Here is a 16,935-nt window from a genome sequence, read left to right as displayed (position 1 = left end):
GAGTGGTGGAATGGCTTGTTCATGGTGACCGGTGTCAGAACTGGGCTCTGAGATGCTGAGGTGGAATTGGAGTTTCCACAAAGCCGACAGGAGGCAGGTAGGGAGTCGCTGCTCCTGGGAGCAGCCTCCGCCTCAGCTCCCCCCTCCCAGCCTCCACCCGTCCAGGTGCATGACTCCTCCGGGCTGGGCAAGGATGCTCACCAAGCTGGACAACTGAAAGGAGGGCCAGGCTGCACGGGCAGCAGGGCAGCGGTGCAGGGAGCCCCCCTGGTGCAGGGCTAACCCAGGCTGCAGCATGGCCACTGGCTCCAGCTCCCAGGGGACTGCATTCAAGGCCTCCAGATCAATGTATGGGTCAATACAGGCTGTATTTTCTCTTCAGCAGCCCTGTAAAGTCACTGCCTACCCAGGTCTGGAGTGACTCTGGGAAGAAGGAGATAGGGTGGCTTAGTGCCTGACATTCCAGCTCTGGGAGGGCTTAGGGGAGAGAGACACCAGCATGGGCTGCAGTCAGGGAAGGCTTCCTGGAGACAGTGGCACTGGAGATGGATCCTGAAGGATGACTAGGATTTCATCAGCAAGACAGAGGAGGGACAGATGCAGGTACCAGGAGCATGAGCATCCCCACAAAGGACCCTGAGCCCTCAAGGAGGATGTGCATGTGGGGCAAGGCAGACAGCCCAGGAGGCTCGGTGGGGGGCTGTCCATCCACGATGGGTCTTGAAGCTGGCTTTATTCTTACGGCAGTGGGGAGCCATGGAAGGCTCGTAAGCAGGGCAGTGACATGTCTGTGCTGACCTGGAGCCTCAGTCAGAAAAGTGGGGCAGGTGAAGGCACCTGGGCCCTGGTGAGGGGGGCAGGCCAGGGAGAGAAGACCTGGGCTTGAGGTCTCTTCCACCACCACCTGGTGGTGGCCCTGGGCTGTTACTTCTCCTCTCTTAGCCTCAGGTTCCCATCTGTAAAATGGGGACACTGTAGGGTGACGTTTGCGGCTTAGATGAGATAATTCATGGAAAGTGCTTAGCACTGCCTGGCCCATGGGAGACGCTCCACACCAGCTGCCATTGTCATGGGGATGGTGCTGGGCTAGATGGGCTCCTTGGGGCAGCATAGAGCCCCCTGCCCAGCCAGGCGCTTACCTACCCCTGCGGAAATGGCTGGAGGCTGGGTAGCCGGCAGCCTCCCAAGCCTGGCCTCGGGCAGGGAGGGGCTGGCCCTGCCCCTGCCCCGCTCCCTCCACCTCTGGCCTTCCCTGCAGGGTGCAGCCCCTCTCACCTGTCCTCTGACTTAACCTGGTTTGCTGCCCTTCAGCGCCTCCTCTTCCTCTGAGGGGGTCATTGCTGCCTCCCTGCAGTCTCTCCTGTCTGTCTGTCTGCCTGCTCTTTCTCTCACTTCCTGGCTCTGTCTCTGACTCCCACGGTGTCATGATCCTGGTCCTTCATTCTGTTTTTGTCTGTGTTTTTCTCTCTGTGTCTCATATCTCCACACCTGTCTTTGCCTCTCACTCCCCGCGTCTATATTTGTCTGTTTGTCTGTCTGTCTGTCTCTCTTCACGTACCTCCCTCCTTAGTCTCTCACTCATGGTGTCTGTCTGTCTGTCTGTCTCTCTCCCGCTCACTGTCTGTCTCCCAAAAAACTGCTCGCGGGAGTGATGGATGGTCCATTAGGAAAAGATTAACAGGTGTGTGCTTGACTAGAGAAACAGCTGTTGTGGAGGAGGAGGGAAGCGAGCGGGTGACCTTTCAGGGAGAGCAGAGTGGCGGGCTCTGCACATCACTCGCGGGCGGGAGTGTGTTGTGTGGCGTGTGTGGCCCAGAGCGGGGCGATCGCCATTATGGACTGTCAGCGTCCACATTTTTCATCTCGGTTTTGGCGGGCTGGGAAATTGGTGGCTCTGAGCTGCATCTGGGGCCTGGCTCAGCCGGGGATGCTGGGCCCCAGCCCCTCCCCACTGAGGGGCCCCTCTCAGGGTCCCACTCTTTTTTCAGGACCATTTTGTGAGTCAAATATAATTACACATGGAAATGGGGCCTTCTCCTTTTATCTGGGCTTGAGAGGAGCTGGCAGTTTTATTAGATTTCTCAGGCACCGGGCAGGAAGTGGGTGGTTCGGTTTTTTTTTTTCCTCGTCTCCTTTTGACCCCAAATCGCAGCAGGCCCCTGAAGTGCCCTGTCACGCAGGGTGGGCTGTGCTGGTGGCTCGGAGCTCTCCCACGTCCTCGTGCTTGCTCTGACTGGTCCCTCTGCTTGGACACCTTCCTTTCTTCTCTGTTGCCTGCCTCTTTCTCTCAGCTTTGAGGTCTCTGCTGAGATGTCACTGCTCCTGACTCCACTCATTGTTACCCCCAGCCACCCTCAGCTTCCCTCTGTTTTGACACCTACCGACTGGCTTGTTGACTTGTGCGTCGGGCTTCACCACCAGAGCCCGCACTTCTCGAGGGCAGGGAGGACGTCCTGGCTCGTTCGCCACTGGCCACCCTGGGTGGCACAAGTCCAGCACGCACTGGACGCTCAGAAGACCTGTGGAATGTGTGCGGGAATGAAGGGGTGAATGAATGAATGGATGTGTTCAGGTGGGGTTTCAGTCTGTGTGACCGGAGGGCAGTTGGAGGCTGACTTGCTTGGGTGCCTGGCTCTGCCACATCCTTGCTGGTGGCTCTGAGTGAGTCAGTTCACTTCCCCGAGCCGCGGTTTCCTCATCTGTAAAACGGAGATGCCCACGGTGACCACACAGGCTGTCTGAGGCATCAGTAACTCTGTTGGGGGTCAGCTCAGCTTGGGGCTTATGGTCGGGGCTGGACGAATGGCCGTTCCCAACGTGGCTCCGGGGTGAGTAGACACCAGCCACTTCCCCAGTCTCAGAGGGGCCGTGGGGGAAGAGGGCCCTTAGCAGAGAGGTTTGGGATGAGTATCGTCTCACTCCCCGCCCCTTGCTTTATGGATGAGGAAACTGAGGCCGGGGCGGGGGTGGACCTGGAACCCTGCCTGTCATGGCCCTTGGTATGGCCTGTTTTATATACTGTGGTTGCTCAGATGGTCCCGTTTGTGGGGATGTCACCTGCTGCTAAAAACCAGGAGCTGAACAGCTCTGGGAGCAGAGGGTGGCTCTGTGGCCAGTGGGGGCTCGTCTCCTTCTGACCAACTGGTGACTTTAACCCTTCACCTCCCTGGGCCTCAGTGTCCTCCTCTGAGAAGTGGGTGAAGTAGGCCCCGCCGACAGGGCAGTCAGGTGGATTAAGAGCCATCGCGGCACACAGTTGGTCTCCGTCCTCTTTTCACAGGGCACGGGGGTCTCCAGCCACCGGCCGTTGCTGGGGAAGGGCTGGGTAGGGCGGTCTGCACAGGCAAGGGTTAAGGGCAGGAGCCTCGGAGCCAGGCTGCCTGGATTCGAGTCCTGGCTCTGCCCTGTGGTAGCTCAGCAGACTGAGGCAGCGTCTGCCTTCTCTGAGCCGCTTCCTCGCTTGCAAAGTGGGCTCTCGTGAGGGGCTGAGTGACATGACGCCTGTGAAGTGCACGGAGCAGGTCCTGCACACACTCACTAAACGGGCTGGGGCGGGGCGCCGGGGAGTCTCCACCATCACCGGCCTGCCGCTGTCTTGCTCTGTGTCTAGCCGTGTGACCTCAGGCTGGTTTCTGTGCCTCAGTTTCCTCACCTGTGAAGTGGGTATCATGATACCTCCTTTAGCGCATGGCATCAGCATCATTTCCAAATCTGCAGAAGGTCAGTGGACCTCTCAGGACAGCAGAGTCGCAAAGCTCTCAAGGCCATTGTGTAGGGGGCAAGGTGGAGCTCCAGCAAGGACACTGGCCTCCCAGGACAGGCAGCCAGGTGGCAGGGCCTGGCCTCCCGCCTCTCTGGGGGTCCTAGAGCCAGTGGGCATCCAGAAGGGATCCATGGCTGCCCTGGGGCCTGACCAGGTCCCTATCTCCTGCCCCACCGGCCCCGCAGCCCGAGGAGCTGACCAACATCCTGGAGATCTGCAACGTGGTCTTCACCAGCATGTTCGCCCTGGAGATGCTCCTGAAGCTGGCCGCCTTCGGGCTCTTCGACTACCTGCGCAACCCCTACAACATCTTTGACAGCATCATTGTCATCATCAGGTGCTGTGCCCGCCCCCCGCAGGCTGTGGGCCCAGAAGCAGAGGGGGGGAGGTGGGAGACCTAATGCACTGACTCCAGCCAGTAAACAAACCACGTAAGACCAAAGGAAACCAATTACACTGAAAAATACTTATCGATACAGTTAAGACTTTGTGATTTAGCGGTATACGTGCCTCTGGATTAACGCATGAAATAGCAAGATCTAGCAGCAGGGATGAGCAGAAATAATATTCGGAAATACCTGCAGCAACCGGCACGTGATATAAAAATATCAGTGATTTTGATTGGCCCCAAAGTCATAGGAACTACTAATTCTGTGTGGTTTGTTGTTTACGTTCATAATCAAAAGAATGTTAAATCTCAAAAAAGAGGTTGTGACCTTCATGGACCTCCTGAATTCTAGACATAAACTTCTTGGGGGGTGTCCGTGGACTCTGCTCAGGAGCCCCTGATTTATTATTTATTATGATTTATGATTTATTATTATTATTTGTGCCATGGAACGCCAACGACTGTGAAATAATCTTGGTTGAATGAATGAATGAATGAATGGAAACTCCGTCTCTCCATCCTCCTGGCCTCTCCTTCTTCCTCTGCCCTCCTCTCCTCCCGTCCTCCTGGGATCCCTCCTGCCTCTCTCCCCTCCCACCCCCGCCTGCCCCTCGGGCTGCAGCATCTGGGAGATCGTGGGGCAGGCGGACGGCGGCCTGTCGGTGCTGAGGACCTTCCGGCTGCTGCGGGTGCTGAAGCTGGTGCGCTTCATGCCCGCGCTGCGCCGCCAGCTCGTGGTGCTCATGAAGACCATGGACAACGTGGCCACGTTCTGCATGCTGCTCATGCTCTTCATCTTCATCTTCAGGTGAGCCCTGCCCACACTGGGGATCACACCTGTGGAGCCTGCGAGGGCCGTGGGCAGGGGCCCCGGGGGAGAGTGGCTGGTTGAACTTCTCTGGGCAACACCCTGGACCTGAGTGTGACTCCTGGCACCATCCTTTAATCCCCTATGGCTCTGGGCGGCAACCTCCTCTCTGAGCCTCAGTGTTCACGTCTGTAAAATGGGACCAGGGCTGCCCCCTCCCATCTTACTCTGAGAATGAAACAAGGTGGGTGGGCAGAGAGCTTGATGTGTGTGTGTCCCTTGAGCCACCTCCATCCCTCCCCCAGCATCCTCGGGATGCACATCTTTGGCTGCAAATTCAGTCTGCGCACAGACACGGGCGACACGGTCCCCGACAGGAAGAACTTCGACTCCCTGCTGTGGGCCATCGTCACTGTGTTCCAGGTGAGCAGCAGCCTGTGTCCGTGTGCTTCAGGGGAGGGGCTTCTCCCAGGCCCGCCACCCAGGATCACTCTTCAGAGGTGTCACCAGCCTTGGAGGATCTGGAGAAGAGGGGCAACCTGGCAGGGAGGCCCCTCAGCTCCAGCCTCCAGGGGGCAGGCCCTGGGTGCGAGGCCAGGCTGGTGCAGCACTGACTCGGGGGCTGGACTGACTGTGGGGCACCCATCCCTGCCCCTCCACTCCTGCCCCTCTGCTTGGGCATGTTAGGATTCTTCTCTGAAACTAATTCCTTCCGTGTAATGTGGGCTGGTTCAATGAGTATCCATATACAGGTGCAGTGGGTGCAGAAGGAGCAATGCGAGGAGGAAGGGTGGGCCCGTGTCCGGCAGCTGGGGCATGAGCAGTAGAGTGTGCTGAGAGGCTGGGTTGTGGGAGCAGCCAGGAGGGAGCACCGGTCAGTGGGGCATGAGTGTCAGGGCAGGAGTGTGCAATGGAAACCCAAGAGTGTGGGCAAACTGGGGGCAGCGGGCAGAGCAGCGCGTGTGTGAGGAGGGCGGGCACGCCCCGGCTAGGGCCATGACGTATGAGGACTGTGAGCCCGGGTGAGAGGATGCTGCAGTTGTGCATGGGCTGCAGCGTTCCTGTAGCTGTGCCAGCCGCTGGGCTGCTCGGCCCTTGGGCTGGGCTGGGGCCTGGGGGCACTCTGGGGCTCAGCCGTGTCCCCTCCCCCACAGATCCTCACCCAGGAGGACTGGAACGTCGTCCTCTACAACGGCATGGCCTCCACCTCCCCCTGGGCCTCCCTCTACTTTGTTGCCCTCATGACCTTCGGCAATTACGTGCTCTTCAACCTGCTGGTGGCCATCCTGGTGGAGGGCTTCCAGGCAGAGGTGACTGTGGCCCTGGTGGAGGAAGCACCCCCACGGGGCCTGCACAAGACTGGATGGGGGGCAGGGGTCCTGGGTGGGGGAGGACTGCAATTCAAACATCTAGCAGGCAACAGGTCCCCAAAGGATGGGGTGCCAATGAGGAGATGAGCTTCCCATCATGGGGAGCATGCAAGTGGAGGCTGCATCTGGGATCCCTGCCTCTCCCCTAGTGGTGTAGGATGAGGCCTCTCCATCTCTGAGACTCTGAAGCCCCCAGGATCTGGGATTCTGGATCCTGCCGCCTGCATTCTCTGAGGCAGTGGGGACACGTAGTCTGGCAGATGTGGGTTTGTGGTCTAGATCCTCGTTAACTTCTTACCCCCCTTTTCTGAGCCTCAGTTCCCCATCCGTAAAATGGAGGTGAAACACCCTTGAAAAATTCGGGAGGGAGGGAAGGGCTGAGCTGACTTGCATTCCAACGTGAGGGACGGTCTCCCAGGGCGACGCCAATCGCTCCTACTCAGACGAGGACCGGAGCTCATCCAACATGGAGGAGTTTGACAAGCTCCAGGAGGGCCTGGACAGCGGTGGAGGTAAACAGACCTCTACTTGTCAGCTAGGGGGCCAGGACCCTGCCCCAGAGATCCAGGTGGGCAGAGGGCACAGGGTCCAGCTTCCCCTCCAGCTCAGGATCTGGGGCTGCTAATTCTCTGGTTGTTGTTTACATTCACAACTGAAAGAAATGCTAAATCCAAAAAGAGGTCAGTGACGTTTGGGCCCTCCTGAATTCTAGCCACTGGAGTGGCTGCAGCCCACTCACACCCTCCACATGGTGTGGCCTGTTGGGAAGAGCCTCGGGCCTCGGGACACCTGGCTTCTGGTCCTGTCTGTCACCACTGGGCAGCATAGAACCTCCCCCACCCAGGCTGTGTCCTTCTCAGTAACCGGGCTGGACAGTCTCTGCCTTGCTTCCTGCAGTGGGCGCGGGAGTGAGGTTCCCGTGCTGGGCGAAGCTCAGGGCTGTCCCTGAGCACAGAAGGCAGGGGAGCCACTAGTCCAAAAATTAAGCTGAGAGCCCTGCAGGCGGGGCAGAGGGGAGGCATATGTGCTGGAGTCCAACCAGGAAGACTTCCTGGTAGAGGAGGTCTCCCCAGAAAAACTCTCCATTTTTGTTACCCTCCATGTCTCTTTCTTTGTCTCATGGCTTCTTCTGCTCTTATTCTGTCTGTCTGCCCCTCCCTCTGTCTCCATCTCGCCCCTCCAGATCCCAAGCTCTGTCCAATCCCCATGACCCCCAATGGGCACCTGGACCCCAACCTCCCTCTGGGTGGACACCTGGGCCCCGCTGGGACTGTGGCACCTGCCCCCCGCCTCTCACTGCAGCCGGACCCCATGCTGGTGGCCCTGGGCTCCCGCAAGAGCAGTGTCATGTCACTGGGGAGGGTGAGCTACGACCAGCGCTCCCTGGTGAGTCCTTGTGGGGCGCTCTGCATGGCTACCCCCTGCTGGGGGGGTGTTGAGGGACCTTGGGCGCTAGTGCCTGCCTGTCCAGCCTCGGACTGGTACCTAAGCTAAGGACACCAGACCGTCCAGCCAGAAGCAGCCAGGGACCATGTCTGTCGCATTCCTGGGTGCCTAGGGCAGGGCTGGCAACAAGGAATGAATGAATGAATGAATGAATGAATGATGCCAGTAGATCTGGTGTAGAGAACTGGATCTTCATCTTAGCTGTAACGTGTAGGGTGAGGAGCTGGGCTTTGGCATCAGGCAGACCTGAGCTCGAATCCAGCCTCTGCCACTTGTGACAACGAGCAAGTTACAGCCTTTCTCTGAGCCTCAGTTTCCTTACCTGTAAAATGGGAAGCTGCCCCAGCTTGCTGTACCTTTCTCAGGGGAAGTGAGGTGGCAGGAAGGGATGTACCCACACTGTGGACATGCCCACACGTCCACACATGTAGATGGAGTGAGAGGCAGGGCAGAGAGAGGACCCCTGGGCCTGGTCAGTTCTGTCGCCCACGGGCCAGGCGGTGGCCCTCTCAGGGCCTCAGCGGCCGTGCAGGCTGCCTTCAGGCACAGCTGTGGGCTGTGGCGGCGCTGACCGGAGCCCCCCGCTTCCTCCCAGTCCAGCTCCCGGAGCTCCTACTACGGGCCGTGGGGCCGCAGCGGGGCCTGGGCCAGCCGCCGCTCCAGCTGGAACAGCCTCAAGCACAGGCCGCCGTCGGCCGAGCACGAGTCCCTGCTCTCGGGGGAGCGCGGCGGCGGGGCCCGGGCCTGCGAGGGCGCCCGGGAGGAGGGGCCGCCGCGGGCTGCGCCCCCGCACGCCCACCACGCGCTTCACAGCGCCCACCCGGCGCACCGTCACCGCCACCACCGCCGGACGCTGTCCCTCGACACCAGAGACTCGGTGGACCTGGCCGAGCAGGTGCCGTCTGTGGGCGCCCACCCCCGGACCGCCTGGAGGGCGGCGGGCGCGGTCACCGGGCACGAGGACTGCAATGGCAGAATGCCCAACATCGCCAAGGACGTCTTCACGAAGATGGACGACCGCCGGGAGCGCGGCGAGGACGAGGAGGAGATCGACTACGTGAGCGCGGCGGGATCCCAGGGGCGGTCCTGGGGCAGGGGGAGGATCCGCGAGGTCCGAAGAGGGGGCTGAGGGCGGGGCTCGAGGGGGCGGGCTCGGCAGGGGCGGGGCCAAGCAGGGAGGGCTCCAGGTGGGTGAGCCCGGGGCAGGCCGGCACTGCCTACGCCTGAGCTGGGCCCGCCACTGGGAGAGCAGCCCTCCCTGCCTGCCCCGCGTGGAGCGAGGGTTCTGGTTTTGCTGGGACAGTTCGGAGGTCATCCGGTGGCCTCAGTTTGCCAGATGGCCCAGGTGGGCGCAGATGGGCAGTTCTGCGCGGCGCTGACCCGCCTGCACCCCATCCTCCGCTTGCCAGACTCTGTGCTTCCGCGTCCGCAAGATGATCGACGTCTACAAACCTGACTGGTGCGAAGTCCGCGAGGCCTGGTCCGTCTACCTCTTCTCCCCCGAGAACAGGTGGGCGGGGCCAGGCTGGGGCAAGGTGGGAGCAGGGGCTTGACATGTCAGGGAGGGGGAGAGTTCCGCCAAGCCAGGCAAGGCCATTGGTGGAGGGACCCCCAAACCCCAGTGGGGAAGGGTCTGCAGGGGAGGGGAGTGTTCATGTGGGGGCTTTCCTGGGCATCTCTTCCAGCCCAGGCCATCCCTGTGCTGGGTGCCAAGTTGAACAAAGCCTCAAGTAACCTGGGTGCTCCTGTCGGGTGGGGTGCATCAGAAGCTTCCTGGGGGAGGAGGCCTTCGTGATGGGCTGTGGAAGCAGACTTGGGGAGGTGAAGAGATGGAGGCTGGCAGTTGAGGGAGCAGTCTGAGGGGAGGCCTGGGGGCAGAAGCTGAGGGCATCAGGCAACGTGTGGCAAGTGGCTGGAGGACAGGGCTCAGGTATTTGGGACAGTGTTTGGAAAGTTTTGAGTGCCAGGGCCAGCTGGGTGCCCTTCATCCTGTGGTGCCAGGAGCTGCTGCGGTGTGTGGTCAGGGGAGGCGGCCCCAGATGGGCACCCTGAGCAGGAGTGAAGTTACCACCTGTTGTGTGGCCAGAGGAGAAGAGCAGGGTCAGCTTCCTCTAGGCCATCCTGGTCCCCATGTGTCCTGGGCTCTCTGCCTTCCTCCTGGCCGGGGTGAGGGGCAAACCCATACTCATGTGGCCCCCTGCCCACCCCTGCCCAGGTTCCGGGTCCTGTGTCAGACCATCATCGCCCACAAGCTCTTTGACTATGTTGTCCTGGCCTTTATCTTCCTCAACTGCATCACCATCGCCCTGGAGCGGCCGCAGATCGAGGCCGGCAGCACCGTGAGTGGCTGCAGCCTTCAGGCGGGGCAAGGGACGAGGCAGAGAGGCAGGCCACCAGGGCCTGCTATGGGACAGTGTGCCAGAGCCAAGAGCTCAGCAAGGCCCAACACCATGGAAGGAGGTGTGGCAGGGAGCTTGCCTCTGGGGTGGGGAACGCCCCCTTGGACTGTGAAGTGGCCGCCTCTCCTGGATGGCTGACCAGGTGGCCTGGCAGTTCCGGGAGCCCCTGGGCCCATGGAATCTCCTGGCTCTTTCAGGAACGCATCTTCCTCACCGTGTCCAACTACATCTTCACAGCCATCTTCGTGGGCGAGATGACGCTGAAGGTAGCTCCCGGCTTCACCTGGGACCTCTTCCAGCGCCACCTGGGGGGGTGGGGTGTCTGGCCCTGGCCCGCCCCTCCCGCGGCTTGTCACTTACTTGCCCAGCAGCAACGTTCCACAGGAAGCCTCCCAGGCCCACCCCTGCTCGGTGCCATTCCTTGGGCTCCCGGGACACGGGGGGAACCACGTCCCTGCTCTCTAGGAGCTCACACCGGCCAGAAAGGCGAATGCGGGGAGAGGTTTACAGTGTAGCGGAGGTGCCTGCTGGAGGAGGGGCACAGGGAAGGGATTCCGTCCGGGACGCCTCCCAGAGCGCGTGGCTTTGAATGAGGTTTGCCAGATGTGCCGGGAGAACGCAACAGGACGGCCTGCGGGGCCCCGAGCCTGCCTCCCTTATCGCCGGCCCTCGGGGTGGGGGGATGCTAGGCACGAGTGACCTCGCCGCCCGCTCGCTGAGGCCGGCCTGTCTTCACCCACGCTGCCCGCCCCTCCCGCGGAGTCCGGCTGACCCCGCCCATCGCCCCGCCCCAGGTGGTCTCGCTGGGCCTGTACTTCGGCGAGGAGGCGTACCTGCGCAGCAGCTGGAACGTGCTGGACGGCTTCCTCGTCTTCGTGTCCATCATCGACATCGTGGTGTCCGTGGCCTCGGCCGGGGGAGCCAAGATCCTGGGGGTCCTTCGGGTCTTGCGGCTCCTGCGCACCCTACGCCCCCTCCGGTGAGGACGCCTCCCCTGCAGACGGGGGAATCCTGCACCGTCCAGGGTCTCACTCCGGCTCCCGACCCACTCAGTCCTTTGATAGCAGGTGTCAGGCGCCAGCTGAGTGGGGCCAGGGAGTGGGCTGTGGCTGCTGCTCCTGGGGGAGGAGCCTGGAGCCTCTGTGTTTGTGTGTATGTGTGTGTGTGTGTGTGTGTGCTGGAAGGGTGGGGCTGAAGGTGGCCCCCAGGACTGCTGCCCACTTTCTGTGTGTGCCTGGGTGGCTCACTGCAGTGTCTGGGCTTCGGGCCCCAGACGAGGGTGTAGTGTGGACCCCAAGTGGTCTGGGTGAGGGCACAGTGCCTGCTGTGCCTATAGATCTGGGGCCTGGATGGTGCTCACCACCTGTTCTGCCAAAATCTGGGTTGCCTGGCCCCCTTCTCTGCATCACCTGCCCCTGTTCTCACACCCTGGGGGCCTGGCTATGGGCTCACTACGTCCCTGGTCCCTCCCTGCCAGTGTCATTAGCAGGGCACCTGGCTTGAAGCTGGTGGTGGAGACACTCATCTCGTCCCTGAAGCCCATCGGCAACATCGTCCTCATCTGCTGTGCCTTCTTCATCATCTTCGGCATCCTGGGGGTGCAGGTGAGGGGCTCCTGGGCTGGGCAGGCAGTGGGGCGGGCCTGCGCTTGGAGAAGAGACTCTAAACTCCTGTCCAGTCTCTGGACCCTGTGCCAGCTGACCTGGGGGCTCAGGCGGCCCTGGTGGAACAGCCGTGGTCCCTGCCAGCAGTGAGCTCACAGTCCAGGGAGGGAGACAGATGCAGGCTCAAATGTCTGAGCGCCAGGCAGTCTGGGTAAATGGGATCACAGGGGCCCCAGCTCCACAGGAACACGGGGCTGGGCTGGGGGCAGGGGGTGAGCCCCCTGAAGGAGGTGACCTTCGCACTGGGACTTCCACAGGTCATGATGGGTGAAGGCGTTTCAGAGGAGGATGGGCACATGTGTAGAGATGGGACCAAGCAGTGCATGTCTGGGAAAAGAGCCTGAGAGCTGTGGCGGGTGTAGAGAGACGAGGTGGGCCAACTGGGGAAAGATCTGGAATGGCAGCTAAGGAGCTGAGACTCGGCTCCTCCAGGCTAGGGACCGTGGAGAGTCTGACCCGGGCAGGGCCTGGAGCTGACTTGGATTTTGGTTTGGAGCCCAGCTCAGGAATAGGATGGGGCCTCAGGGCTGGACAGGGAGGAGTGGGCACATCATAAACTGTGTGACGGGGGCAGGGGGGTGGCTAGAAGGACCTGGGCCCTCTGGGGGTCTGAGCTGCTGTTGAGTGCCTTCGTCTGTCTTGAGTGTCAGCCCCGCACTGAGGCCCCCGGGCTCCTTGCCTGGGCCTGTGTTTGGGGCTGTAGCTGGGAGGGGCCCTGGGCACAGGTGTCCTTTGGGGTTGCTGAGAGGTCCACGGAGGAGCCATCAGGGCAGGAGGGCCTTGATGTGGACCCCGTGAGGACAGTGGCCCTGCCCCGTCCAGGCAGTTGACATGAGGAGGGCTTGGGTTCCTGGAGAGCGTCCCTTTACTTCTCTCTCCCTTGGGGATATGCAGGCAACTTGTGCCCGTGGAGTGCCTGCCCACATCCCCAGTGCAGGTCTGGGCTCTGATCTCGGGGTCTGTGGAAGACCCAGGAGTCAGACAGACCGGGCTGTGAGCCTTGGCCCTGCCACTTCCTAACTCTCAGAGGATTTGGGAAGATGCCTCGCACCCCTGGGGCTGTTTCATCTGGGAGGTACAATGAGAGCAGCCCCACCTCGTGCTGGGGATGTGGTGAGATGATGTGGTCCAGCGCTGGGCCCAGGCTGCGCACAGAGCAGGTGCCCCTGAGGGGCAGGTCCCTCTTCTGATTTGCACCCCGCCCACACCTCGGGAGCTTTGGTAGGACGATCCCCAGCCCCTCCCCTTCTCCCAGCTCTTCAAGGGCAAATTCTACCACTGTCTGGGCGTGGACACCCGCAACATCACCAACCGCTCGGACTGCGTGGCCGCCAACTACCGCTGGGTCCATCACAAGTACAACTTCGACAACCTGGGCCAGGTGAGTGTCTCCACCACCCTCACCTGACCCGTCCCCGTGTGGGGTGACAGCTCGTAGGTGCCGGCGGCCCTGGGATTACAGACCAGCCTCCAGTCCTGCCCTGCTGGGACTTTCCCAGCCTCAGTTTCCTCTTCTGCAGGATGGGAAGGGTAGCGTTGCCCTCACAGGTGGGTGAGGCCCAGCAATCCTGAGCGCAGAGCGTCCAGTGGGCCCCTGGCGCTTAGCAGGCGCTTCAGTGGACAGTGGTTCCTGGCCCTGACCCCGACCCCGGGGCACTGACAGGAGTTTTAGAGTCAGCCAGACCTGATGTGAGTCCGGCTCTGCCACTCACAGGTAGTGTGGCCTCTCTGAGCCTCAGTTTCCTCGTCTGTCCCATGGGAATGTTACTGCCCACCAGGCAGGCCGTGGCAGAGATGAAAGTGGTCAGGCCTGGCGCGGGGTGGGTTTCCCATCTACTCCGCTCTGCACGCCAGTTGCAGGCAGGACCCTGCTTGTTCCTGCCTCTCCCCTGATCCTCTCTCCTGGGGACCTGCCAGGTTTGACCCATCTGGGCAGTGCCCCAGATGCCCCCCAGCTGGCTGCCTCCAAAGAGCCTTGCCCCCCTCCTCAGAACTGCTCCTGTTTCTTGAGGGCTCACCCAGATGGCTCAGTACGACTAGAGAGGAAGCGCCTTCCCCGGGTCACACAGGAGGGAGCAGATCTAGGTCCGTGTGGCCCAGGGCCCGGCCCTGCCCCCTCTGCGGGGGGCCCTCCAGCTGGATCCCACTGAAGCTCCCACCCCACGTGACTAGAGATCCCGCTCCCCATACCCCTGGGAGAGGAGCTATGGGGTCGTAGAGGGGCAGCGAGTGGCCAGGAAAAGGGGGTCAGGAACTAGGACACAGCCGCTCCCCCGTCCCCTCCAGGTTCTCCAGAAGCAGTGGCTTTTCATCTTGTTAACAGCTCAATGGTTGGTAAAGCAGACCTTTAAAAAAGCCGTTCCAGGAAGCTGAGCGAAAGCCAGTGGAGGCCTTTTAGGAGCTTACTCTTGACCCCTGACCTCAGTGCCAGGCCCAGACCCTGGCCCTGTCCCCCATGGAGCGTCCCCAGCTGTCTCCCATTCTGGGCACGCTTGCTGCCAGGCTGATGCCCCGGACCCGTAAGCAGGGTCTTCTCAGCAGGCAGCAATGTGAGGGGTTACAGCACAGCCCAGGGCCTTTATTCCTTCCTGGCCCACTTACCAGCTGTGCACCCTCAGGGAAGTTCTAGTCCCCCTCTGTGCTTCAGTGTGCTCATCTGTCCGTGGGGACCTGACAGCAGGTCTGTGATTCCCAGTCCTGGGCTCTCTGTACTTCAGGGCTCTATGATCTGAGGGCTCACAGGGACACTGCCCCATGGCATGTGAGGGTCTCATGTGCTGGCCTGGCAGGGAGGGCTCCCTCTGTGTCCTCTGCCCTGCCCAGCTCCTGGGCCTGAGCCCTTTCTGGGCAGCCCTCAGCACCATTCCTGTGCTGGCTGGATAGGAAGGAGAGGCCAGTGAGGGCGGGAGAGCCATCCCAGAGCCCCACTGCCTGGTCCAGGGCCCTGGGTTACGAGTGAAGAGGTGTGGGGGAGCACACAGGATGGGGCGGGGCTTCTGGCTTAGGGCCTGTGAGCTCCAGTCAGCCTCTGGTGGTCTTGGACCCTTTGTGAACCCACTAATTACCAGCACGCTCGGGCTCTGCAAGGATGGCACAGGTTCAGTCCACCTTAGAAATGTTATTGAGCACCTGCTGTGTGCGAGGCTCTGTGCTCGGTGCTCTAGGACCAGCGTGTAGCCCCACTGAAGGGACACGGGGCTGCTTTGGCAGTCTGTGTAGGAACCTTGGCTGGCTGTCTCCTGGGGGTCACCTCCATTTCAAAATCTCACATTGGTGAGGGGAATTATTGCCCTTTCCAGACAAGGAAGCTGGAGCCCAGAGGCACTGAGGCGCTTGCCCCAAGTCACACAGCCAGCGAGTGGCAGAGCTTGGGCTGTGACCCAGGGCTCCTGATGTCTCTCACGAGCTCCTGTTTTCAGGTGCTGGAAACAAGCTTGGGGTGACAGTGGCAGGGCCCCTTATGTTTGTCAGGAACCTTCCAGTTTAAAGTCTCAGCCGACCCTCCCAGCAAACCTGGCAGGCAGGCCCTTAAGTATTGGCTCCATTCTGTGGGTGAGAGGACAAGAGTTCATGAATTTTCTTGCCCAGTTAATTTCAGAGCTGAGACTGGAACCCAGGACTCCTGGTCCAGTGCTCATTCTCCTGCAGCAATGCCTACAGGATATATGGCAGGTTTGTCGGTTGAGGGCACAGCTCTGCCTTCAGTTTGGAGTGGGCCTCTTTGTCCTTTTGCCTCCCAGAGACGGAAAGATGGAGAGCTGAGGAGGGAGCAGATGCAGCCTGAGCTGTACCCCTGTACCCTCCCCTTCCCGTGTCTTCCAGGCCCTGATGTCCCTCTTTGTCCTGGCCTCAAAGGACGGCTGGGTGAATATCATGTACAATGGACTGGACGCTGTTGCTGTGGACCAGCAGGTGAGTGTGGCTGGGGCCTGGTCAGGCCCAGGCAGCGGGGGAGCAACACTGTGTCTTTGGGGCCCAGTGGTCTGCAACTGGTGTCAGCAAGACCCACAGCCCACCCCTCACCCTCCTGGCCTGAATCCTCCACCATCAGGGCGGCTCCTTGAGTAGCGTGAGTCATTGTTCCATTTGCTTCACCGAATCCCCTGCTCTGCAGGGAGAACACCCGAGCCGGCTCCCGCCTGGAGGGGTGCAGAACCTTGTGGGGGGAGAACCTCATGGAGGAGGAGAGGGGCTGAGCCAGCTGGCAGGGGGACAGCAGGTGCATGCCTGAGGCATGAGAGTGACGTGCTCAGGGAGTCATGAGTCGAGGGCTGGGAGTAGAAAGTAAAAGGAGAGTGGCAGGAGGTGAGTGGAGAAGGTGAAGCAGGGCTGGAAGGTCAGGAGGACCTCGGTGTCCCATGGCAAGGCTGGAGTTTATCTGAGGGCAGTGGGAGCCAGTGAAGGCCTTATAGCAAGAGAGTGTCACCATTGAGTTTGCTTGTGGGAGCTTCCTGTGGGCTGTTGGATGAGGATGGATTTGGGGTGGGCCTGGGTGGAAGGGATCAGAAAGGAGGCTTGGCCTGAGAGGAGGCCTGAGCCCTCACTCCCAGGATCCCCCTGAGAGCAGGGGGCCCCTCTGGGGCAAGGCAGGGCCTTGAGGCAAGACACAGGGCTGACCAGGGTTGGCTGTGTCCAGGCTGAGGGCGTCCTTGGGAGAAGGAATAGAAGATGCTCTAGGTCAGGACAGGGCGCACTCAGTAATGGAGTCAGGGCTGTGGGCAACCCCGAGGCCTATAAGTGACCTCTGGCTCTTAGCCTCATGGGCCCCATATGACTCTGGAGCTGGAGGTGGGGGATGGGGACGTGGGAGGAATGAGAACACTTAGAGGCATCTTCTACCACTTCTTCGTCTGTTCACCCCTCCTTCCCACCCCCCTCCCCCCACACACACATGCACGCACACACACAGACTCCACAAAGCTGGCTGTTTTGTTTCCTGCCTTGCTTCTGGATGGCTGAACAAGTGGATGGATGGATAGATGGATAGGTGGGTGGATGGAGGGGTGGATAGGTGGATGGGTGGATGGGTGGATGGATGGGTGTATGGGCGTGAGGATGGGTGGGTGGATGGATGAATAAGTGGGTGGATGGGTGGAT

General features: G+C 60.9%; 1 protein-coding gene across 3 annotated transcripts in view; it reads left to right on the top strand.

Moving 5' to 3' along the window:
- The window catches only part of CACNA1I (calcium voltage-gated channel subunit alpha1 I), a 113,325-nt gene that overhangs the window by 80,937 nt on the left and 15,453 nt on the right, over positions 1-16,935 (top strand). For all 3 annotated transcript variants that reach the window (XM_070506847.1, XM_044779495.2, XM_070506846.1), the window contains exons 11-24: positions 3,949-4,100; positions 4,774-4,959; positions 5,265-5,382; positions 6,114-6,269; positions 6,748-6,841; positions 7,513-7,715; positions 8,371-8,832; positions 9,185-9,285; positions 9,991-10,114; positions 10,372-10,440; positions 10,969-11,153; positions 11,652-11,778; positions 13,094-13,219; positions 15,661-15,750. In XM_070506847.1, the coding sequence (XP_070362948.1) occupies positions 3,949-4,100; positions 4,774-4,959; positions 5,265-5,382; positions 6,114-6,269; positions 6,748-6,841; positions 7,513-7,715; positions 8,371-8,832; positions 9,185-9,285; positions 9,991-10,114; positions 10,372-10,440; positions 10,969-11,153; positions 11,652-11,778; positions 13,094-13,219; positions 15,661-15,750 (2,193 nt within the window). The remainder of the gene's footprint in view (positions 1-3,948; positions 4,101-4,773; positions 4,960-5,264; positions 5,383-6,113; positions 6,270-6,747; positions 6,842-7,512; positions 7,716-8,370; positions 8,833-9,184; positions 9,286-9,990; positions 10,115-10,371; positions 10,441-10,968; positions 11,154-11,651; positions 11,779-13,093; positions 13,220-15,660; positions 15,751-16,935) is intronic.

Source organism: Equus asinus, chromosome 4 (genome assembly GCF_041296235.1).
Source record: "Equus asinus isolate D_3611 breed Donkey chromosome 4, EquAss-T2T_v2, whole genome shotgun sequence".
NCBI lineage: Eukaryota > Metazoa > Chordata > Mammalia > Perissodactyla > Equidae > Equus > Equus asinus.
This window is presented reverse-complemented; position numbering and strand designations above follow the sequence as displayed.